At 45.5% G+C, this 24,048-nt stretch overlaps 6 protein-coding genes across 8 annotated transcripts; 4 read left to right on the plus strand and 2 right to left on the minus strand.

Moving 5' to 3' along the window:
• Nucleotides 1-162: 162 nt before the first annotated feature.
• Nucleotides 163-1,352, plus strand: LOC143427074 (protein OPI10 homolog). The gene is made up of 3 exons (XM_076900931.1): nt 163-310; nt 564-693; nt 771-1,352. Exons 1-3 carry the CDS (start codon nt 281-283, stop codon nt 1,199-1,201), a joined length of 591 nt encoding a protein of 196 aa, XP_076757046.1. The 5' UTR covers nt 163-280; the 3' UTR covers nt 1,202-1,352.
• Nucleotides 1,353-1,904: 552 nt separating this feature from the next.
• On the plus strand, nt 1,905-8,359 carry LOC143426740 (phosphatidylinositol-3,5-bisphosphate 3-phosphatase MTMR3). 3 transcript variants are annotated; one of them, XM_076900362.1, is made up of 15 exons: nt 1,905-2,311; nt 3,341-3,655; nt 3,743-3,929; nt 4,040-4,218; nt 4,323-4,524; nt 4,663-4,853; nt 4,938-5,133; nt 5,216-5,401; nt 5,485-5,649; nt 5,729-5,982; nt 6,096-6,356; nt 6,455-6,770; nt 6,924-7,025; nt 7,100-7,284; nt 7,413-8,359. In XM_076900362.1, exons 1-15 carry the CDS (start codon nt 2,256-2,258, stop codon nt 7,672-7,674), a joined length of 3,057 nt encoding a protein of 1,018 aa, XP_076756477.1. In that variant the 5' UTR covers nt 1,905-2,255; the 3' UTR covers nt 7,675-8,359. The 3 variants fall into 3 exon arrangements, with proteins under 3 accessions (XP_076756477.1, XP_076756476.1, XP_076756478.1); XM_076900361.1 differs by having other exon boundaries at nt 1,906-2,311; nt 7,356-8,359; XM_076900363.1 differs by lacking the exon at nt 1,905-2,311 and adding an exon at nt 2,647-2,715 and having other exon boundaries at nt 7,356-8,359.
• Nucleotides 8,360-8,458: 99 nt separating this feature from the next.
• On the minus strand, nt 8,459-10,396 carry LOC143426688 (gustatory receptor for sugar taste 43a). The gene is made up of 7 exons (XM_076900282.1): nt 10,209-10,396; nt 9,921-10,137; nt 9,432-9,838; nt 9,297-9,376; nt 8,936-9,213; nt 8,694-8,852; nt 8,459-8,605 (listed from the first exon to the last, which is right to left on the minus strand). The coding sequence occupies exons 1-7, from the start codon at nt 10,394-10,396 to the stop codon at nt 8,459-8,461; spliced, it is 1,476 nt and encodes a 491-aa protein (XP_076756397.1).
• Nucleotides 10,397-10,914: 518 nt separating this feature from the next.
• On the plus strand, nt 10,915-11,687 carry Pa1 (PTIP binding protein Pa1). The gene is made up of 3 exons (XM_076900465.1): nt 10,915-11,089; nt 11,169-11,329; nt 11,455-11,687. Exons 1-3 carry the CDS (start codon nt 11,018-11,020, stop codon nt 11,678-11,680), a joined length of 459 nt encoding a protein of 152 aa, XP_076756580.1. The 5' UTR covers nt 10,915-11,017; the 3' UTR covers nt 11,681-11,687.
• A 135-nt stretch (nt 11,688-11,822) lies between these two features.
• On the minus strand, nt 11,823-14,018 carry LOC143426689 (protein I'm not dead yet). Its single transcript, XM_076900283.1, has 8 exons — nt 13,923-14,018; nt 13,456-13,836; nt 13,324-13,385; nt 12,944-13,256; nt 12,717-12,859; nt 12,532-12,626; nt 12,159-12,442; nt 11,823-12,092 (listed from the first exon to the last, which is right to left on the minus strand). Exons 1-8 carry the CDS (start codon nt 14,013-14,015, stop codon nt 11,823-11,825), a joined length of 1,641 nt encoding a protein of 546 aa, XP_076756398.1. The 5' UTR covers nt 14,016-14,018.
• Nucleotides 14,019-15,970: 1,952 nt separating this feature from the next.
• On the plus strand, nt 15,971-17,882 carry LOC143427155 (uncharacterized protein CG3556). The gene is made up of 5 exons (XM_076901082.1): nt 15,971-16,099; nt 16,163-16,403; nt 16,481-16,728; nt 16,794-17,678; nt 17,753-17,882. The coding sequence occupies exons 1-5, from the start codon at nt 15,997-15,999 to the stop codon at nt 17,812-17,814; spliced, it is 1,539 nt and encodes a 512-aa protein (XP_076757197.1). The 5' UTR covers nt 15,971-15,996; the 3' UTR covers nt 17,815-17,882.
• Nucleotides 17,883-24,048: the final 6,166 nt, after the last annotated feature.

Raw genomic sequence — 24,048 nt, forward strand, 5'->3', positions numbered from 1 at the left:
TTCTTAGGCTTTTAAAGCTAAAGTTGAATGTATTTAAAATTTATTTAAAGAAATTTCATTCCCTGTGAAATGCGATGAACCGAGATGAAAGTGCTGCTTCAGTTTCGGTCGCCCTACCGTAGTTTCCACTCTGTACAGCTGCGCGTATCGTGACACAACACCATTCTCGCGGTGTCGTTAATGTTTTTTGGATGGTAGACGACGTTTGTGTTCGTACCGAACATTTTCAGTAGAACACGATAAGAGGAAAGCGGTAGAATGATCTAGACTCGACGCAAAGATGCTTGGTATAATTGTGTCCGGTCGACTGGTAAGTATTTCTATTTATGGTTATTTACCTGGAAGCACCGACATTGTTTTTTATTTTCAACGTTAAACTGTCAGTTAGATGTAAATAGATCGCGTACGTAGAGTGCATCGCCACTTTATTTTCTTTTCTCTTCTATATTCCCCCGTCAGACTGTCACGGCATCTTTAGATGCGATAAATTTCAAGTTTATCAAGTAGTATCGCGACGCAACTACTACGCTGTGCTGTAAAAATGTGAATTTCTCTGTCCTAAGGTGCAAACGGATTTCCAGCAGATTGGAGAGAATCAGTTTTTAATAACGGTACCTGACGCGGATAACATCAATCACATTGTTGTATTTCTGACGGGTACTATACCATTTCCCGATGGGACAGGCGGTGCAGGTAGATATTAAAATTGTCCAATTACACGACTAACCTTGCGTATACGTAGCGTTACTGTAATCTTTTTATTTTCCCAGTATATTTTAGTTGGCCGGACCCGACCGCTCCACCTAACTGGCAATTTCTCGGTTACATCTCAAATGCCAAGCCATCGGCTATATTCAAGATATCAACCCTGAAGAAGAATCATGAATTTGAAAATAGCAACCTGGGCATTTTCGGTGTAGGGAAGATTTCTCACGTAGCGCAAATAGGAGTTTCCGTTGAACCGATCGGTGCTATAGAACAACAAGCGGCTACTGTGACCGAAGCCACGTCCAATTCGTTTCTAGAATTTGTTCAAAAGATGCTTACTAGTTTTCTGAATTACGTGTCAAGCTTTTCCGTGACTCAGGCCCAAATGACACCGAATCCGACCGAAAACTTTGTACCGTTGTCTACTATCCAAGGATGGTACGAGACTTTTGAGAGGAGGTTGCAGCAAAATCCAAATTTTTGGAAGGCATGATAAGAAGGCGAACACCGCTCTATAGTTTGTTTCCATTTTGAATAGCGATGCGACATTTTTCAGCGATCCTACTTTCCATCGGCAAGCACGATGGCGTTAAAATGCCTCGCATTGCCGCCATTACGTTGAATAAAAATTTTTTACATTCTCATCGAAGAACTGTATACTAATAATAATAATAATAATAATAATAATAATAACAATAACAATAACAATAACAACAACAACAACAACAAGAACAACAATAAAGCGACCACGATACTATCGCGTGTACCTTAACGGAAATTGAAAATTTTCTACCTACAAGCGTTTATTATTAATATTGGCTCGGTTCTCATTCTTACCGTCTAAATTTTCCTATACGAATCTCTCGTTCAAGAACAATGGGATGGGATTCTCAAAGTGTTGCGAACGCGTAAATATTTGATAGAAATGAAAGAAAACTTTGAAACGTTACCAAAGAATAATGTTTTAAAAAGAAAGATAATGCGTCGCGTGATATTGGTTACCAATGAAACGTAACGGTTCAAAGGAAAAAATAGATTCGTTGAAAACGGGCAGTAAGGAAACTTGGTTATCGCGAGCAATGGGAAATCGGCTTGACTTGTATATAGATTAATCTGTCACTTTCACATCGAATAGAACGACGGAGAGTACTTTTTACAAATATAATTATCGAAAATTGTATTCTTTCGAGTACGGATCGTTTAACAGGAGAAAAAAAGTACTAACGAGAAAAGAGAAGGAAGGAAGGAAGGGAACAGTTCGATTAATGGAAATCGGTTTGCGTGATGTTGGCCATTCTCCGGACGAAAAGTGATCGCGTTTGTATTGGGCTCGAATAGGATTAGTTGCGGTGGAATCATTCATCTCGTAAGCTGTCTACTGACCTACAAAAAATAGTTTAGAAACGTTGGATAATTGTCAAAGTTGAAGAAGAAGAAGGAAAACGTTCGCATACGCATTGTTTTTCTACGCGGGGAAATGCTTTCTCTCTCGATTGAGTAATGTCCTCGCTGTGCATCTTGTGTAAACGACTGTTTATGGATGTTGTATGAAGTATCAAAACGGTTGGATATCGTCCATCGCGGAGAAACTTCGCAATCCAAGGTAAAAGACGGTCATTGTTGGAAATTCATTATTACGGTTCCCCGCGGTTATTGCGATTCACCCGAGATTATCTTTTCCTTTCTTTTCTTCTCTTTTCTTTTCTTCTCTTCTCTTCTCTTCTCTTCTCTTCTCTTCTGTTCTGTTCTCTTCTCTTTTCTTCTCTTTTCTTTTCTTTTCTTTTCTTTTCTTTTATTTTCTTTTCTTTCTCTCATTTAATACCGCATCACTCTTCCGTTTTACCTTTTGCTCGCCACGTATTTACTTAAACATTAGTTTTGTTTAGCTCGGTATTGAGTTGTGTGCGGAATTCGGATCGGTGGTATCATCAACCATTATCAACCTTCGACGATCACGGATACGCATATGTCGATTTAAAAGGTTTTACTGGCACGGTTTAGTTTTAAGTATCATTCGATAGATTTCATTTTTCAGCTGTTTCCTACGTAGAAAACGATACGTTTCTCCTTTTAGAATTTCGCGAATGTTAACAAATGTGTAACGCGTAACAATATCGTGTTAAATTAAAACTTTAGTGATACAGAGCAATTTTCCATATACGTGTGTGTGTGTGTGTGTGTGCGTGTGTGCGTGCGTGCGTGCGTGCGTGCGGTACTGGCTTGTAAATGACACAAATCGATAAGCGATAGCAAATTGCTGCGATTGTTTCAACGCTTCTGCTTTTATCGTTATATTAAACGGTTTTAAATAAGTTTGCCGAATTTATCGTCTAACCATAATGTGGTCAGAAGCGGCCGCGCACTCGTACGGTATACAGAGTAGAGCATACGGTACTGTAACGTAATTAATATTTACAAATTTTCAACCGCGTACGTGTACGATTTGAAGAGACTTGGCGAAGGTAAAAGAATAAAAAATGGCCACGTACGCACACTCACGCAGGACTAATCTTACTTAAAAAACTATCTTTTAATCGTTAAACCAATCCTAAAGAGTAAGATCTAGTCAACAGCTAGAACCATTGCTGTGCAAAGGGAAGAGTGAACTTTTTTATAACCATGTGTCATACAGAGCGGAGATGGAGAGTTCCGAGGAGCCAACAAGTTTGCAATCCATTTGTCATTTACACGCCTCCGAGTTATTTCCAAAGCATACGCATTTTGAACGCGAAGATGAAACTCTTACAGTCCCATTTAATCTTTTGAGCGGGGAATATATCGTTGCACTCGGACGTACATCAGACGGAGTGTTGGCTCTATCTAATTACAGACTCTATTTACAATTAAGTCAGACGTGTTATAATATTCCATTGGGTTTAATAGAGCAGCTAGAAGTTAAAGAAATTTTCTTCCTGCACATTGGTTGCAAGGATGCTCGTTCGCTGAGGTACGACGTTCTGTTGTCTCATTTTAAACGCACGATTGGACGACGGATGACGATTACCAACCTGATTAATCGAAACATATTCAACAGTTGTGCCTTTTCGACGAATGAACATTGCTTGGAATGGTTCAAGAGACTACACAAGGTGACTTACCCACGTAAGAACATAGAAGACATATTCGCTTTCGCGTATTACGCTTGGTCTATGGAGGAAGGCAAGGACAACTTAAAGTTAGGAAAAGATAACATATCGTACGCCGCCACCTTCAATTCAGAGGTAAGCGAAAGGATGGCGAAGGTGAAAACGCTAATAAGATTCGTTGCTTATATGAAATCTAATTCTCTTTCTTCCTCTGCCCCCGTCCCTCCCCTCATTATACATTTTAGGTGGAACGACTAAAATTTAATCTGCACGGGACATGGCGTATAAGCCAAATTAACAAAGATTATCGTATGTGTTCATCTTATCCGCCTTTACTTCTGGTTCCTTCTTGCATTTCCGACGATAGCCTCGAGATGGTGGCTAAATTCAGAAGTTTCAGACGGATCCCTGCTGTTGTCTGGAGGTGAATCGAACGGATAAAGAGTATTTCCTACATTTGGCTACTCTGTTGTTACTCTGTTGGTTAAAATAATTTCTGCTCTCTTCACGCCCTGTTTCATTTCAAAGGCATGTGAACAATGGCGCTGTAATAGCGCGAAGTAGTCAACCGGAAGTTGGATGGCTCGGTTGGCGGGATCCGGACGATGAGAATCTTTTGAAGGCCCTCTCGGATGCATGTTCCTATGATAAAGGTGAATCGACGATGGTGGATTCTTCCATCATTTACCCCGATACTGGCGACGACGGTGTCGCGACAAATAGCACGAAAGTGAGCATCGACTATTCACCAAGCCTGCAAATTACCGTGGAGAAACGTTTCGGTTCTTGATTAAAAAAAAAGAAATTCCGAGTGTATCATAAGGTACATACAGATTGTGTAACAGGGTAATAACACGCTTGTTTGCAGAAAGTTTTAATCGTGGACGCCAGATCGTACACAACCGCCCTTGCGAATAGAGCTCGTGGTGGTGGTTGCGAATGTCCCGAATATTATCCCAGTTGCGACGTACAGTTCATGAATTTGCCAAACATTCACTCGATACGAAAAAGTTTTCACGCGGTGAGACAGCTCTGCGCGTCGGATGCGGATCAACCAAAGTAAATGTTTTTGTCCTGTTCATCGAATCGAATCGAATCGAATCGAATCGATGTGAAACTCGTACCTCATTTCTTCTTTCACAGTTGGCTGAGCCTTTTAGAGGGGACTCGATGGTTGCAACACATGTCCGGATTGTTGCGGGCAGCGGTGACTGTGGCGTCGGCGATAGAAAGAGACGGCCGGCCGGTATTGGTGCATTGCAGCGACGGCTGGGATAGAACGCCTCAGATAGTTGCTTTAGCGCAAATCCTTCTCGATCCTTATTATCGAACAATGGAGGTACGCCGCAGGTACTTGCTCTTTCTTTGCTTTACTTTTTCCACTGGATAATCGTTTCGTTATTTCGCCAACCCGTTGCCAGGGATTCCAAGTTTTGTGCGAGAGAGAGTGGTTAGACTTTGGGCATAAATTTGCTGATCGTTGCGGACAAACCGTTGGCAGCGAAGATCCAAACGAACGATGCCCAGTATTTTTGCAATGGCTCGATTGCGTGCATCAGCTAATATTACAATTCAAATGCAGTTTCGAAATGTCCCCCGCATACCTGGTACGTGAACGACCGTTTCCTCGACACGACTTAATTACCCGTTCCTCGCGCGTCTTGATCGATGTAAACACGATCGGTTTCAGGTGAAGCTCGCACAGCATACCTACTCACAGCTTTTCGGCACATTTCTTTGTAACACGAGGCAAGAGAGATTGCAATTAAGAATACGGGAACGTACATTTTCAGTTTGGCGTTTCCTAAATTCAAATTCGTTCGTAAATCATTTGTACTCGCCTTTAAAGAATCAGGTAAGACAGCTTTCGATTCGTTCGACTCGTTTTAACCGGTTTTTAACCTTATTTATCGAGCAACATTTCCTGTGTTAAGGTATTGTGGCCAAGTTGTAACGTACGCGACCTTGATTTATGGTCCGAAGTATATTTAGGTTCGATGGAGTCCCCTCTCGGTATCAGAGATGACAAGCAAAGAGTGACAATGATAGATATCGAAGGCGGTGAAAGCGAAGAGCCGCAGGGCCAGCAAATGACTAAGACTCGTTCGTACGGCGACCTCATGCACACTCCCGATCACGCGGCCTATCTTCATCGCCGACTCAGCGATCCAAGTGCTTCGGTAGAAAAGTAATTACGCAGACTTCTATGATTCTTCTACCGCGGCGGTTTAAAAAAAAAAAAAAAGGTGATTCTCAAGTTCAATCTGGGCCGGTGTAATTCAGATTGTAACGCAATTACAGGAAATTCGATTCGTTAACGCTCGACGCGGAAGTGGCCGGAAAGACTGCAAAGCACGCGGAGAACTGTACCCGAGAACCGATCGACGATACCGTAGAACAGAGTATAGCGGAGAATCTGGAAAAGACCAAGTATTACGCGACAACGTGCGTCGAGAGTTGCGCAGCTTTGAACGATTCGCCGGTGAATCCATCGGTGGACAGTTCAACGGACACGCTGATACCGAGTAACGACTCTTTGATCGTCACTACCGATAAAGAAACGTAAGTATCTTTCCCCCCCCCCCCCCCCCCCCCCCCCCCCCCGCGCATACATACCTAGATGAGAGCACTTTGAAAGAACAAAAGTTGTCGTCGAGCAGCGGAACGCAAAAAAATTCGTCACCGGACATCGTATCCCCGTGGGTCGAGAGCACTGCGATGAACGCCAGTCAAACTGTTTGCTTCTGCAGTCGCAATTACAATCACAATCACAATCACAACGAGGGTAGCGATATTAGCGATACCAGCGCACCGCTGATGGAACCGAGAACACCTAGCAGCGTTTATCCGGCCTCGCCGATCATCTACCAAGAGGTCGTGCCGGACAATACCGATAGATTGGACGATGTCGACGGTCTTCCCGTTATACACTGCGACGTACAGATGCGCGTGCAACAGATCATCGTGGAACATAAGGTACTAATTTTATGGTTGCAGTTGGTCGCGCCTATCGCTAATCGATACGTTCAGTTATCCATCGCGAAATATAATATCACGGAGATGTTTCGATATCGATATTGTCTCCGCACTTTCTATTCTCTTTTTCCTTTTTTCCCCGTTACGTTTCAGTTGAAGGAAGAAGCGTTAAGGAAGGAGTTACATACGACGAGAATGGCTCTGATCAAGCAAGTTTGCAATCATAGCGCAGATGCCGATCGCGTGGACGATATCGTGAGTCGATCAACTCGAAATGATTCCATCGAAACACCGTCGCGTGACCGATACCTCGCTATCGTCTGTTCCAGGGATCGTTACCCGACTCGGTAGGAAGTACCGGCGACCACGGAGAATCGCTACCTTCGGACATGTCGTGGGAAGCGGTCGAGGAACTGGGCCCTGCCCCTACTCTCTGGGTACCCGATCATGCGGTGAATCGGTGCATGGGTTGCGGCACGGAGTTCTGGCTGGGAAGACGTAAACATCACTGCAGGTACGACGAGCCACGACACAGGCAAATGAAATTATAACCACTTATCGTTATCGGTCGTTCACGCATCGCAGATGCTGCGGTAAAATCTTCTGCGCCGATTGCTCGGAAAATTCTACACCGTTACCTAGCGAACAACTGTACAATCCCGTGAGAGTTTGCAGCGACTGTTTCTCCCGACTTCATCGACATTCAAGCCCCTGCCAGTGTAGTAACGCTCGCCACCAGAGCAAAGGAGAGAACGACGCGGAGCTGTCTTCGAATCCCGAGAGCTTGATAAACTGTCACAGGTCGAAGGGTTTGAACGTGCCGAAAGACAGTTGTTGCGATAACTTGATGCAGGTCGCGCATCAAAAAACACAACCTCCGGTAACAGCAGCCACGGTAAATTGAGAAGATTCTCGTACGAGCGAGGAAGCTCGACAAGGAACGTTCTAAAACGATGCGAAAAGTGAAATACCTTTACTACGACGTATAACAAACGCGTACAACTCGCGCGTTTATCCGTCATCAACCCGTCGTGTCCGTAGGACGTGAACTACGAGTCGATAGCCATTGTCACAGTTAGATACTTCGAACGACCCAATATTTATTTCCTAGACTAATCATTTCTACGAAAAAGGATGTATAATGCGTTCGTTGTCAAACGAAAGTTGTACACTCGCTACGCGCTTACGGAGAGTGGGGAGAGAGGGGGAAATCGGTATACGAGAGAGGAGGTTGTACGCACCTCGCATGTATACACATACGTAAGAATGAAAATTGATTAAACGAGGAGATACCTGGCTTCTTCGAACGAGAACTATTCAAGTTTCCTCGTTTTTTTCCGAGTTGTGTTATCCTCTCGTCGGAGATACCGCGAAACGAGGAGGTCGAAGAATATTTTGGACAGGCTGTGACTGACGTCTAGTTTTAGACACCGTACGAGGTGCACTCTTAATTAAACGTCGATCGATGATGGTTCGAATCGACGCGATGACTCGAGCTATAACTAGTAGTTGGATTACGATACGAGTAACCTGTATTTGTATATTACCGCTGTTTATTAGAATTGGAATATTAAATGTCATTATCGTAATGTCCGATTGTCTTTTACTTTTACGTTTAAACTCTCTTACTCTTAGTCTCTGAACCAAACTACCGCCCCAACCCCTCTCTCCCACGCTCTCTGTTAGAATCACACGATCTTCGAGCCTGTGATATTCGGCGATACGGTCTTTATGATGCGCGTTACGTTTCTCAGTATGTCCACGTGGTCCTTTGCGTCGTCCGCGTGTTGAAATTGCATCAGAATAACGAGATACGTGGTTACAACTCCGGCGATCTGAAACAGATGCATGCGTACGCGCTGGGATCACCTTTTCTTTTCTCTTCTCTTCTCTTCTCTTCTCTCTTTTCTTTACTTTTCTTACCGAGGTTATTAACGTTCTGTCCAACGGGAAGAGACCGCACGCTGAAAATTCGAGAGGTCGATGTAGCAATTGGAGCGAGAATATTTCCAATTCTCGCCGAACGTTTGTTTCGTAATTGCAGAATAGTAATTGACTAACGAGAGCCGCTGTTCGTTTTCCCTGGAACGAAGATATCTTCCGTAACGTAAACGCGTCGTCTCTTCTTTTTTTCGTACCTTGCCGAGCCTCCTGCTTCTCCTCACCTCTACCACCGTCGAATAGCTAGGTTGAACGATCAAGAATATTCTCGCTACGTGAAAGATACACCATCCGCATTGCACGACTAAAAATATCCACTCGTTTTTCTGGCCAATTTGCAAAATCAAGAAATACGGCGTGATCACTAGGTGTAGCAGACAGGATACAGTGACTGTTAGCACAACGAAACCGAACGCGTTGTTCACGAGTGCGACCACGTCGCAAAGCGAAGAATGAACCATCATCAATTCGGATATATCGTTTACGTGGAACCTGTTGGAACCTGGGAAAATGCAAAAAATCGATCCGATTAGCCCGATCGCTAAGAATCAATGAAAAGTCGGCGCAAACGGCATTACCGTCCACCTTCCGCGACACGAATCGCCTTCTCGGTGTTGCGTTGTTCAACCAGTTCCTCTCGGTCCCCCCCTTGTCCTCGGCTGCTCCTGTGCAAACAAACGAAACCGATTTTACGTCAGGATACCGGTTACGATACCGTACTTTTCTATGTAAAATCTACCTAGCGTATCTTCCGTATTCCCGTAACCGTATTTCCGGAAATAATCGGTCGGGTTGTCGTTCTCGTAGCCGTAGCCGTTCCTGCTGTTACAATTATTAAGCAGCTCGCGGAGTCTCTCGTTCAGCCGAACGAATCTTTGCCCTATGATGTACGTTGAAACGGTGTACTGAATTTCCACCGAAATGTTCACGGTGTACATGAAATATAGGGGAGCAAAGTTAATTGGACCTTTACCGGTCGTCATTTTGTTGTTCACTCTCGTTTCGTGATCCCACGTGTAAAAATCGAGAATCGAGTTCAGCCAGAGATAAGCGAGGCTGCATACGGTTAAACCGATGGTGAATCTTCGAGCGTTCTTCGTTGACGGTATACCGATCTTGTTGTCCACCTGAAATCAAACGATACGACAATTGTCGAGATTACAGATTGCTCGATACTCGATGGTAGCTGAAACGAAACCGATTTCTCACCTCGATTAATTTGTTTACGACGAGTTGGAGGTACTTCCATCGGAAAGAAGAGCCAACGATACCAACTACGCTTAAGCTCATCACTCCAACGACGTCGCTGCACGTTACGATCACAGCCGTTCGAGATTTCAGTCTGGTACTGTATTCCCAGCCATCTTTCAGATCTCGCCATAAGCCCCAAATTTCCGCACCGATCAGGAATATTAACACGCAGAAACTAGAGAATAATCGCTCGGAAAATATACGTTTTCCGTCTATAGTTTGAACTAAACGATCGTCTCACCTTACCTGTAGACGAGATCCAGAACGTTTAAACGAGCCTGACATCGTTCGTTCGGAGCGTGTACGAGAAATCTTACTGGTATCAGACCGCACAGTTTACCGAGATAATAAATCGGTAGGATCGCTCGGCAAAGATCACGACCCGGTGTACCGGGTGCAGCTTTCCTTTTTCCTTCCGTTGGCTCTACTTCCATCTTTCTATCTTTCGATCGATTTTCCGATCTTCAACGCGTCATATTTACAATACGTAGCTTTTGATCAAAAATTTTCACGACATTTTCCCCTTGGCGGTAGCACACTACCTGCACTACCAGTAGAACAACACTCCTTTGCTAATATTTATTGTACTCTGTCGTTCTTTAGCTGTACAGTAATTTAAAGTACATTATCTATCGAATACTCGCGGTCGACTCCTGCACAATTCGTTACTGTCAGATTGATCTAGGCATCTAGCATGAATTGTTAAAAAGCTAAACGGATAACCACGACTAGTGGTGGATTAGCCGATATGCGTTAGCGAGAGAAATAGGGCAACGAAAAGGAAATATCGTTAAATATTCGAGTTGTTTGCTACTATAATAAAAAGCTACTTTTCATCGATTTGTCAGCAGCGCGTCGAAAGTTACGCGCTGGTCAATCGCGACATCTGGTGCAGTTTCTAGCCAACCGAGGTTTTGCGTTACGATTCGAGGTTAGGGTAAAGGAATACGACGTTTCGTTCGAGGTTAAATTGCTGCCAAGATGATTCGAAATGTATACGTATCGCGTTTACGTCGATCCGAATTGATTAGTTGATTTTTCGGACGATCAAAAGAATGGAGCGTAACGAAGAAGATTGGTCGATCGGATGCTCGGACGATGAAAAGTACGAAAGTACGGATGGGAAGGTATACGAGCGAACGTAACAGTTTCTTTTTCTTTTTCTTTTTCTTTTTCTTTTTCTTCATTCTCGTCTATTTTGTTTAGAACGAATGGACTCTGAAACCGGACGACATACTAACATTGATCGAGACCCTCGAAGCAAACGGTAAAGTTTTGGAACTCGAATGGAAATGTCCTGGCAGAAGGGGTCCATCGCCTCTACTTTCGAACAATCGACAACAAGAGAACGGCGCGCAAGAATACAAGTGCTGTGCTGTTTCAATTTTAATCCTTCTTCGCCGTTTTCTATCCTCTTTTTTTGTTTGTTTTTTTGTTTTTCTTTTTTGTTTTTTTTTTTATTTTTATGAAATAATTCCCGTCCCATTTTTAGAACCGAAGAAAAGTCGGACTTTGATTTTATGGACGAAATGTCATCCCCGAGATTGCCGGTTCGTAGAACGGGGGAAAGTACTCCGAAAGGAAGCGCGAAGAAGAAAACCGCCAGCTTTCACTGTGTACTCTCTACTATGAAGCGACATCGTAGATTAGAGCAACAGGAGATCAATTCGAATCCGAAAAAAATCGAATCGCCTGTAGCGAAAACACAGCCGATGTAATTGGTCGGTAATGCTGGCGATACATCCATTCTTGTATTATACATCGCGACCACGAATAAAACTATTTATAATTTCCATTACGATTTTGTCTAATCTTCAAATTTATTTAACGAATGAACAAGTAAGTAACGCTCGGAACACTTCAATCGGACGTTTCAGCGTGTTTAGCCCATTCTGGGAATTCGTAGAGACCCCATACGTGCACTCCCCAAGTGACGAAGAAAATCATTTGCACCAGCACCGAATAGATCGCAGGAGCGCAACCTCCGAACATCAACCATTTTGTCGGAATCCGTCCAACGACAGTTACGATCGCGTTCGGCGGTGTTCCAACCGGTAATCGAAAAGAATATGAACACATTATGGCTGCCGGGTACATTAAATAGAGGGGATGCATCTCCATCGCTACGCACTATAGAATCGTGCGTGATCGAGTTAATAACTTGAAATAAGTCGACCAGCAAACGAGAATAATTACCATTTGCGCGATTACCGGCAAAGTAATGTTTGCAATGCCAACGTTCGAAGTGAATTCTGTGATAGTTTCGCAAAACACCGAGACGAAGAACAATATCATCGTAGGTGGTAAGTGTCGCAACGGCATCAAGGTTTCACCGACTTTTCTTGCCAAACCGGAAGCGACGCTCCCCCTGGATATCGCGAAACCACCGCCCAGAAGGAACATTAAACTCCAAGGCATTTTTTTTTGGATCACGTCCCATGTGATCAAACCTTCCGAAGATTTTTCGGGCCTCTCGGCAGCTAGAAAACGATTCGATGGACGGTGGACGTTCTTTTCTTTCTTTTCTTTCCTTTCTTTTTTTTTTTTTTTTTTTTTTTTTTGTGCTTACGATTTCGACTGAAGCTACGGAGAAAGTTTAGTTCCTTCGGAATGAAAAACATCATGATGGATGCGAATATGACAGGTACCGAATCCCGGAGGTCTCTGTCAAATCAGATTTATACTCGATTAAAGCGGTACGCGCGCAAGTATTCGGACTAGTGAATTTTCATGGCTAATGAAAAGATATTTAACATGTCTGTTAACACTTCGGACCATCCGCGGACGAAACCAGGTTTCCGGAACAGCCATAGGAATATGCAGAATAAAAAGAGGGTGGCAACGGCTGCTTCGTGAAACGTAATCTTACCCAATCCGTTGTATCGGTCCTGTATCACCTTAAGTAAGGTAAAAAAAGTGCGGTAAAAGTAGGATGGGAGAGAAGGAAGGAGTTAGCCGAGAATTAGTAGAGAATTAGTTACCCGATTGGTAATCGCTTGTCCCTCTTCACCGATACTGGCCATTTGCGCATCTTTGCTACGTGGCCTGAGGAACCCTAAGAAAGTAATGCGAAGATGAAGCCAGGTCAAAAAAGAATTGACGACCATTTGCGGTATCGAGGCGAGCATCCACTGCGTGAAATTGATAGGCGGGGCGTTGGGGAACGTGTTTTCGTAAATCCCCTTGAACGTGAGATTGGTACCGGTCCCTACCAGCGTACCAGTCCCTCCGAACGTTGAACAGTACGCCGAGGCCATCAGATAAGCTTTCGTTACCTTCGTCGGCTTCTGTTCCCTACGGACGTGTACCGTGTCTCTAGATCCGTTCATCGTTCCTTCCGCTGTTCAAACCAACAACTTACGGTTCTGATTCCGGACTTTCCGGATCCGGTTCCGACACCTCGAACACACGGCTAAGACCGGCCTAACGCGGACGGGAATCATTTTCAAGAGAAATTCTTATTTCATAGAGAAATTAGCTTTCCGCTACGAACCTGTTCCAATTCCCTCAGAATCGCGAATATTATCGGCACCATCATGGCAGTCGCCGCGGTGTTCGAAACCCACATGGATACAAAAGTGGTTACAGCGCAAACACCACCGAGTAGTTTCGCGTGAGTGCACCCAACCGTCTTCATTACTCCAAGAGCGATACGCAAGTGTAATTTGCTGTGCTCGGTTGCCACAGCAAGGATCAGACCTCCTATGAAAACCATTATCGTGTCGTTCATGTAACAGGAGCAAGTATCAATGGTGCTTAATATTCCGAATGCTGGAAACAAAACAATCGGGATCAACGAAGTAACCGCCATAGGAAAGCAATCGGAGATCCAATATCCAGCCATCATCAGTATCACGTAGCCGCATCTAGACTCCTGTGGATGTCAAACGCCAAACAAACGCAAATCTCGATATATAATATTATCCCGAATTATTATTTAACCGGAATATTAATATTCACCGAGGTGTTGTTAACCACAAAGACTGGTATCAAAATAGTTGCCCAAATTAACGCGAATATTATTTTCCAGTATATCCTGAGAAATCTTCCCATCAGCACCAACTTATTACTTCCATCCGGTAATTCTTCGTCTTGACGCATGTCCGCCCTCGTCGCCATATCTCTCTAAATACCTAATAATCGATACGATTTCAAATTGAAAACAAAAGTAGCGGTTAACTTTTGCCCCGTTCCTCCACCGCTACGAATGACCAGCTTCTCATCTGTTTTCCTCCTACTGTTTCTCTGATGTTTATCCGATCTCGCTTGCCGGTGTCAGCAGCGTCGCATTCGTCAATTTACCGTGAAAAGTAGTCAAACTGCTCGCACCGCGTTATCGACAGCAAAGTAAACTAGCTAAGAACTAGTAGCGCCATCTCTGCCGAAAGTAACTAATACCCGGGTAAACTAATACCCGAATAGTTTCTCGGCTTCTCGAACAGATGGCGCTAGCTCTTGAGTAGTTCACTTCGCTGTCGATAACGCTGTGCGAGTAGTTTCAGCACTTTTCACAGAGATGGCGCCACGGGTTCCACATGGGTTTAACAGGGGGTGGGGGGCCGTTATCTTCTGTCTCACTCTCTCTTACAGCTTTTTTATATATCCCTCCCGCTCACCTCTAAAGCGGAAAATATAAAATAAATTACAATAAAACTATTGAAGTATACATACCGTGCGATTTGAATAGGAAAAGAGCTGTTAAACCTCTATGTAATAATTGTAATTGTTGGCTAACTACATGTTAAACATTTGTTGAGAGTTAACGACAGAGTTGTAACGCCGGAGAAGTTACCCCAAATCGTACAACATTCTCGCGCAACCCCACAGAATTGCCAACACCAGGCCAACTTTCCTACGGCAAACTCTCTAGGAGAAGGTGTGCCGTCGTCCATTGGTGTACGTACCATTGGTCGTATATAGATGGAGCAATATCTCGAATCATTATCCTATTTCTTTCCCCTCCACAAGTGAGACGCGCGTGCGTGCGTGCTAGTTTGTCCATGCAGGCGCGTATCCTTCCTCTTTAACGAACGGTTCTCGTTAACGAAAGAGGAGAATAAAATAAGAGCGCACGCTCCCTCCTGTTTTCAGTGCGGTCTTGAACATAGCGCGCCAATCCGTCAGAGACGCGAAAGAAAGAAGGCGATCTCGAATCTGCGACTTTACACGGTCGCATCTCGGTCTCGACTGTGCTCGCGTCGGTCTCTATTGATTAAGACTTATCGGTTGTTGGACCGTATCCTCGTACTTGCTTCGATTTTTCGACATGCGGTAGAAAATAGTAGTAGTTCTTTTATTTATGCAAATTCATTTTAGTGAACGCGCGTTCCTTCCAAGACAACAAACACGTTGATCGTAAGGTAAGTCGTCGGATGATAGTTTTAAAATTATTTCCACAGACAACTACAACTATAAGTTCCATGTCCCTCGACGGTACGTCTGATACGTCGGTTTTCCTTGACAATTGATCCGCATTGCGCATTTACTCGAGTACTACTATTCGAGTATCGTATTATACCTATCATTTTTATTACCTATCATTTTTACTCTTTTTTTCCCTCCATTTCGATATCCGAATTAATGTTCGAGTGAAATGAAATCGAAAGAAAAACTCGGAAGAAAAACGAACGCGCGTTACACCGACCAAGAGTACGTGTACCTACCTACGTATGTATGAGTATATCGTGACGAGGGATGGCGGGTGCCGTCGCGATATCGATCCCAGGCGATATTGTGTTGTTCCCAGTTGCGTTTCCGCGGCCGTGCGGCGACGTTCAACCTGACCGCAGTACTCACTACTGGTGCTGGTCGTTGGTAGTGGTGATGTTGGTTGGCGGTCGTGGTCGTCTCGTCCATTCGTTCACTTCCTTCTTAAATTCGATCGATAAACTAATTCTTGTTTAGAAAAAAAAAAAGAAAAAAAAAAAAAGACAAGGTGCTGAAAGAAAAAAAGAAGAAAACCAAAAGGATTTCACTAGTTTCATGACAAGTTATCGTCATGTTATAGGAGGCGACACTCGACGAATACACGTACATGGTTCGATCCTCGGTGAAAATGTGGGGTAGAGCAAGTATGGGAGCTGTAACGGTGTTGCTTTTGGTATATTTCTGCACGGTGGATGTAGTTTACGGCGAAGGTAGGCTAAAAAGAGACACCTTAATAGACAGAATAGAATAACGGAGAAGCAATCTAATCGTAGGAAGCGTCTCGGAGGCTGGTACGAGCGAAACGGATGCGGAAATAATTTTAGAACGCGCGACCGCATGGTTATGGAGTCAACGTAATAAGGATGCCGGCTGGGGGAACGATACTCATCGAGTTTTGTTGGTTCTTCGACTGAGCAATCTCTCGCGGGACGACAACGCTGCCCCCGCGGCTTCTCTCGATCTCCAGTTGAGCAGCAAACAGATGGAGCTCGAAATAGTCTTGTTACTGTGGAGGTAGTAGAATCGGCCGTATCGATTCATGAATATTAATATAATGTTAAAGGTACGCGTTGTGGGTGTTTTTCACGTAGGCACAGAGAGACTGGTTTCTCGCCTGTACGATTAGCACGGTACGCCCTTGCGTTGAACGCAATGTGCACGGATCCGCGACAGTTCCACGGGCACGATCTGATCGGGACGCTTCAACATCACGAGCCACCTACCGATTACGAGTTCGCTCTTACGACTCTGGCTGCTTGCAACGCGCAAGCTCACGTGCGAAAACGACAGATCCGTCGTTTGCTAGACATCGCGAACGCTGCTCAAGATCACAATGTCGGTCGGTAGAATATCTTCGAACTCTCCAATTTCCAATCCATCACTCTACTTTCGAATCTATTTCAGACACCGTCGCGATGGTAATATTGGCTTTGAAGTGCATCGCTCAGGATCATAGACACCGAAACATTCACCACTTTGTACGCATACCGTCGATCGGTTTAGCGCAACAGCAAAGGCTGGACGGTAGCTTTGGGGACGTTCGGACGACAGCTTTGGTAATGCAAGCGCTCGAGGAGGCGGAAAACGAGCCAGCCGACAATTGGAACAGATCCGCAGCTTTAGCCTGGCTAACGAATCAGCAACGAGCCGATGGTTCGTTCGCCGGCGATGTACGCGCGACTGCCGAGGCGCTCCTCGGTGTCGCGCCCCGTGGATTGGCCAGCATCAGAACTCTCGACTGCGGCCAAGGACTCGCTGAAACTTTACCACCGAGATTCACTTCCGTAACGCACGGTAACGGTGACCGTGACCGTGAGCAATTTATTAACGCGACGATCGCGGCCACTTTGGGAACCGGCGTCCTCGCGGGAAACGTTACCGTTCCCGGTATCGGCTCGAGTAACAACGGATACAACAACAACAACAACAACAACAACAACACGGGGAACACGGTTAACGATAACACCGACGGTGTGATCGTTAGCGCCACCGCTCCGGTTATGGTCAACGTCTCTTACACTTTATGGGTTGGCAGCAACGTGAACGAGACGTACAGTTTGACAGTGGCTGCGCCCAAAAATGAAACATTTTACGAAGTAATGCTTCTCGCAGCGGAAATGTCACCGCATTTTCAATTCCTCGCATCCGAATGGCCGAACGGGCACTACGTCCACACGATAGCCGGTTATAAAGAGGAACCGATGTCGTATCACTACTGGTTGCTCTATCGTCTTACTTCCCCACCGGATGCTTCCTCACCACCGGGTAATCAGTTGGTTGCCCCCGGCGGTATGTAAATCTGCACGATTTTTATTTCATCTCACTCGATTGAACAATTAAAAAAGGATGATTTTTTCATTCAGGTGTGGACGATCTACAAATCACCGAGGGAGATCACTATCTGTTTTGGTACAAAAAACTATGAGAAGCAACGAAACGCCGACGTTTAGTCGTAACCAGCGAGAAACAGAAGAAGAAGAAGAAGAAGAAGAACACGACAAAGAAGAAGAAGAAGAAGAAGAAGAAGAAGAAAAAGAAGCAGGAGAAGAGGATGGAGGAGAAGGAGGAGGAGGAAGAGGAGGAGGAGGAGGAGGAGGAGGAGGAGGAAGAAAGAGTAAAAAATTCTTACGATTAATTACTCGAAAACGAGAGCTCACTCTATTCACTGCCACCGCTAAGTACGCGTGCGTGTATACTAACTTGTACGGTATACGTACACGGTAACGCATGTGACATTTTCCTGGAACGTTTTCATATGGACCGTATTTTCGTATGTCAAGTTCTGAGGAAGGTGCCAAAGAAATAGAGCTGGCAGTGAGACTTTTCAAATTCTGCTACAACCGAGCTGAACTGACACGCGGTACGGGCTAATACGAACAAAAATACTATACCACGCGTATCTCATCTTAAGCTAACCAGCAGCAACAGCAGCAGCAGCAGCAGCAGCATATTTTCTATGAGAACTGCAATGCACAACCACGTTGTACCTACTTACACGATATGGCGATACCGCGATGATATCGAGTCTATCGATTGCTATTCATATACGAGTCCCATATCTATGTACGTACATGTATTATAATGGTAACCTATCCTATTTCTTCGTATATCTTGCTGGCCGTATGCTTTGTAATCACGATCGACATTCCTCTACGCTAGAAGAGAAAAGGTCCACGCTTGCCACGATGCATATGTATATTAGAGCATTTCCGAATGGAAATCAATATCGATCGACCATTTTTCATAATTTGCCTAATATGTTGTAATGTACACTTTTTGGGATTTTTTCTTTCATTACTTTTCCGTTTTTCTTCTCTTTCATTGAAATTAATAAAATGTTCAATTAAAAGTTGTACACGTGTATCATTCTATACCCGAAAGAGTATATCTAATCGCAGCTTCGCAGTCTTGAATCGATTTCTTTTCACTTATCCCGGAGAACCAGTGGTGCTCTGCAGCAAACATGCTCTAACGGTAACTTTCAACAACAATCCTGTCGATACGTGAATAGGAATTTTATAGGAGCGCCTCAAAGTGGAAGCATCTTTCAACTTACCAACCGTCGGAGCAAGTGAAAACGCTCGCTTTTATCGTAACAATGCAATTCCTTCTTTCCGAATAACTGGCAACAACGCTAAATGAAAAAGTGGCAGAGGGTTTTTTTTTGCGGTAGTCAATAAGAGAAGTATGTTTTCTATTTGTATTCCATTGTTTCTACGATTCATTTCGGTCGCCTAAAATGAAAAATTGTTGCATCGTTGCAGTATTTGTTAAAAGTAGTAATACGGTTGCAACGGGTGGTTGCGAAGAAAATATTGATATCGATTAGATGGCAGATCTTTAAGCGGTCTTCCTTTCTTTCTTTCTTTCGAGTGTCGCCAGACTACGAAGTTGCGTCGTATTCAACGATCAGCAGAAAAGCGAAGAAAAAGCAAACCGAAGAACGAGTAATCGTCGAACACGGTTAGTCCGGAGGTCTAGTCTGACTTGGGGGCAAAATGACCGCGATCGATCCATCCTATCGCCGACGAAAGGATTTCGTAACGATGCTCTCTCCCAACAGTTCTTATCTTTAACTTTCCCTTCGTATCGCCTCTTCTTCATTCTCTTCTTTCTTTCCCCTCTGTTACCATTGCTCTATCAATCTGACGCTTTATGCTATTCTTTTCGGAAAACTGTGAATTAATCAAAATCTTGCTCTCCCTATTCATTCCCTTCTTATAATTTTCTTATTATTACTTTATAGGAATAAAGTATTTGATCGGTTCGATTGAGAATAAAACGGAGCGTAATGTTTGTCAACAAAAATGAAAGCGCAAGGTAGAAGGAGGGATTCAAAGGAGGGAAAAACGGGGGGTGGAAGGAGAGGAAAAAGAAGAAGAAAAAGAAGAAGACGAAGAGGGTTCCAGTAGAACGGGTAGAGACGCTATCGAAGAGTAAGTAGGCTCTATATTTATCGCAGCAATAAGACGGCTCGAGGCCGATTGTCGTCGAGCCAGAAGTCGCAGGGGAAACGTTGGAGCGCAGAGAGCGGGGTCGTTGAGAAAATCGGTGGCCATCGTTACCGTTAACGACGCGCCATCCAATACCATCGTCACTCTCTCTCTCTCTCTCTCTCCAATTTCACTGTTTTCTAGTTCTTTACTTTAACTTCTCGCTTTGCTCTCGCTTTTCGCTTCCGTTTCGACCGCTTAACCGCCCTACCACCTGTGCAGCTACCTCTATCCATCACGAACCGACTGTCCATCCGATTTTCAAAATTTTCAATCGAAAACGAACGGGAAACGAATTTTCTCTACAACAACAACAACAACAACAACTCGTACAGAGAACTTGGGGAACGAACTATCATTCGAAACCGTTAGATCGAGTCATCTCTGTTAAGTTTCGCCCGCGTCACCGCGGCATCGCGTCGTATACACCCCCACACGGTAGTGGCGGCGGTCTCTCTCTCTCTCTCTCTCTCGTTCTGACCATTACCCTGCCGATTCACGGCACGAGGTCACGCCAAGCCATATCTAGCAGCACGACCTAGGTTGGCGTGGCATGGTACGTATCGTTTATCGCACAAACCGAAACTCTCTCGGAGCGTATCTACGCGACGCGTATCCCACGTATCTACCATCGACTGCGGCAGGAACGGCAGGCTATTACGCGAGCGCGCATACATATCAAAACGAAACGATCGCACGCGAGTCTCGCTTATTACCCCGTATGCATGTATATTATTAATAAAGGAAAGGAAAGAAAGCGTCGAGGTGGCAAGAAGAGAACGATGGTTAGAGAACGTGCGATCAACGCGTTCGATATCGGTGATATCGGTGAGGAAAGTACTCCTCTCTGAAACTGGCGTTCCGCTTACCTCTCCGGTAGCATCGTTACGAGGGCGTCGCGTTTACGGCGGCGAGCGTTCCTCGCCAGTCAGGCTTACCGCAACACGAACGTGGCAGTTGCGAGCAACACAGGCGACCAGCACTGGCGCGCGAGGCCGCGCGATCGGTCTCTACCACGGACTCGGTCGAGAAGAACGCACGGGGGATGCGAAAGAGGCGAAGAGAGATGGAAGAAGGGTGGAATTCGCAGGGCGTAATGTCGGGTCGATGGCGTGGCATCCAGTGCTGCCGACGCGACGCGGTAGTAGTGGAACGGTACGGTCAACGCGACGGTACTGCGTGGTCGGATGCGGACGCGGAGGACAGGGTGACAGCCAAGCGGCTCGGCGTGGCGCGATACGATGGCGTGGGTAGGCGCGCCGCCTCGCGCCGCGCCGCGCCGCGCCACGCCGCCCTGTGGCGTGGCGCGAGGCGACGCGAGGCGACGCGACGCGGTGCACCGTGCCGCGACAAGCGCACTGCTTGACGCACGAGGGTAAACGGGGTACGGAGGTGGTAGGTAATCACCCGGCGGCTCGCGTTATAGCGTCGTTACGCCGCAGCGCCGCTATCGTGCTCGTCTCCCTCCTACTCTGCCAACACCCGCTGCGTTCACCCCGATCCCACCGAACGTTTTCCACTCGTCTATCCCTGGCCCTCTTCTTCCGTCCTTCCTCTCTATCTTTCTCCGATTTAACGTTCGCCTAGCAGCTACCCCACCCTCTCTCCCTCTTTCGATCGTTTCGGATTCTTCTCGTCTACCACCATCCAAGCAGACGACGAGCTGGCTGTTCCCTTTCACGCTACCACCTCCTACAGGAATACGGTTACGTCCCTCCGCGTAACCCCGCGGCAGGATTATGTATTTTTTAAGCGAACGCTACGCTCCTTATCGTTCATGCGTATCTAACGAATAATTAAAAGGTAACCCTAAGAGAATCCACCGGATACAAACTGCTCGGGATACTTGGTTACGAAACTGATAATCCGCCGAAAGGAAAGTCAAAGTCGGCAAGGAAACTTGACAAATGAACCGGAAAAAAAAGTACGTAGGTATCGAAAGGTTCGCGGAGAAGGATGTACCTAGGAAACCGACGACGACGACGACAACAACAACAACAACAACAACAACAACGACGACAGCAACAAGGCTGTTGATTCAACGAGAAGAAATGGAGAACGCGAGAAGATCGAGGGAGATACAGAGAAAGATGGAAAGATTTGACACGTCGCGGTGAAGCGAGCGAACCGCCCTTTCAGGTGTTCGTCTCTATAGAAGGTACCACCACCGGCGGTGGCGGTTTCAGTCACGCGCGCTAGCAACTACGCGCACAGATATAAAACTCTGTTCGTGGAGAAGCATAGATACGTATATACGCGGAGCCACAGTCATCCTCCTACATCCCCGTTCTCGAACGCGTTCACAGCGCCGGCAACCCTCGCTCGACCGACGTGTTCCCGCCCTCTCCGTGTTTCCGCGGCCCGTTCCAACCACCCCGTTCCGTGCCGTGTCCCGCAGGGTATGTCCCTATACACCGCCGGGTTCCTATTGTCCGCTCTGCCATTTATACGTCCTACTCCAACCTTTATCCTGAAAATATAATCGATTATTTTCTCTCTGATTAGATTCGAAAATAAAACCTGCCCACCCGGTGACGCGCGTCGTTCCGTTAACCTGCGATTGCAATTTTTCAGATATTTTTTTCAGAATTGCTCCCGACAATAATTTCCCAATCCGTGGTAAATTCTCATCCCCTTTGGTGGCACGCTCCGCGGCACGCCCGACCGTCTCTGTTATACTGCCGGCAGCGACCCAACTGCCCTACCCCTCGTCTCTTTCCTCCATCGTCCATCCCAATACTTCTCACTCTCATCCTCCTTTTCTTCCTTCTTTCTCTTTCTTTTCTCTTCGCCCTCGCCACCTACCCATCCATCCGTCTCACCTATCCGTTCGACCTCTATCAGACCTACCAACAGACTTTCCTTCTTGCCATTTCCTTTCCCTCTCTCTTAACTTTCCTATCTTCTCTATTCTTCGCCCCATCGAGGCGCACTCGGCGAGTTGCTCGTTAACCTGCTAGGCGCCCCTATAATAACGGCCGCTACCGCCATCGACGCTACCGGAGCCGCTGTATTTACATATCAATATTCCATAACCGTGTCGCCAGCTAGGCACACCTGTGCGCGCGTACACACCCCTACGATTCCAGTCTTCTCGCACACTCCTCGCGTTACGTACGTTGCATGAAAAAAAAAAAAAAAACAATGAAAAATGTGTCATCTTAATCGTACGCTTCGTGCTCGATACCTTCGAATCGATGAGCAAAGAGAGCGTTTTGGTTACAATACGCCGATGATAGGTGCTACGTTAATTTTAAACGTTTCTTTAACCTACCTATTTATAGACGTCCGACGACTCTCGAGATCCTTTAAAACGTCTCACTGGTCCATTTGTCGCTCGAAAGCGCCACGAATAATTTAACGGCTCACTTTGAAACCGGGCCGCCGCACGCTGCTCGCTAGACTCTTGCACGTTCCCGACGTTTGCGACGCTTTCCCATACATGCTTGTGAAAACAAGCAGGAATGCACGTGTTCATGCGTGTGTTCGATAATTTATCGAGTTTAGCGAACGTCAACCGAACGAAAAACCGTGACTCCCCGCCACTTAACTAAGCAAACACGGATGAGTCGCGCGATCAAGAGCCGCCTAAATAAATGGGTTGCAAGTTGCTGGGATAAAAGAACGAAGGACAATACCAGAGGTTTGACGATACGAAAAGTGGCTCGAAGGTAATATGTAATATGTAAAGGTAATATACCCGAAGGTGCAACAAGCAGACACCTACTGCAATTTGGCTAATGGGTTCTCGTTGGTATCGCGATACCTCGAGATACGTACTATGAATTTCGCAACACACGCGCCAAATTACTTTTCAACAACAGTCAGTTGTTGTTCGACGTTAGAGATAATGAGAAAAACCAACCATCGAAAGAGATTCGTTCATCCGTGTCATCCCTTCCTCTGTTGCTCCGTGCTTTGTGCTTTGGTGCGGTACGCGTACACGCTGAACCATCAACAGCCTGAAAAGTGAGCGATAAATTAAAACTATAATAAAACGAAGAGGTATCTTCCATTTGGCGTAGTACGATGCCGGTTCACTGTAGAATGTAATTGCGCAACGGTGGATCCTGATTTCGTTGATACGCATCGTGAACGACGAAGGAGAGAGTACGATAGGCGAACCAGTTGTGGGGGTTGCTAGACTGGTGATGGGGCGGTAACGC

Source organism: Xylocopa sonorina, chromosome 9 (genome assembly GCF_050948175.1).
Source record: "Xylocopa sonorina isolate GNS202 chromosome 9, iyXylSono1_principal, whole genome shotgun sequence".
Taxonomy (NCBI): domain Eukaryota; kingdom Metazoa; phylum Arthropoda; class Insecta; order Hymenoptera; family Apidae; genus Xylocopa; species Xylocopa sonorina.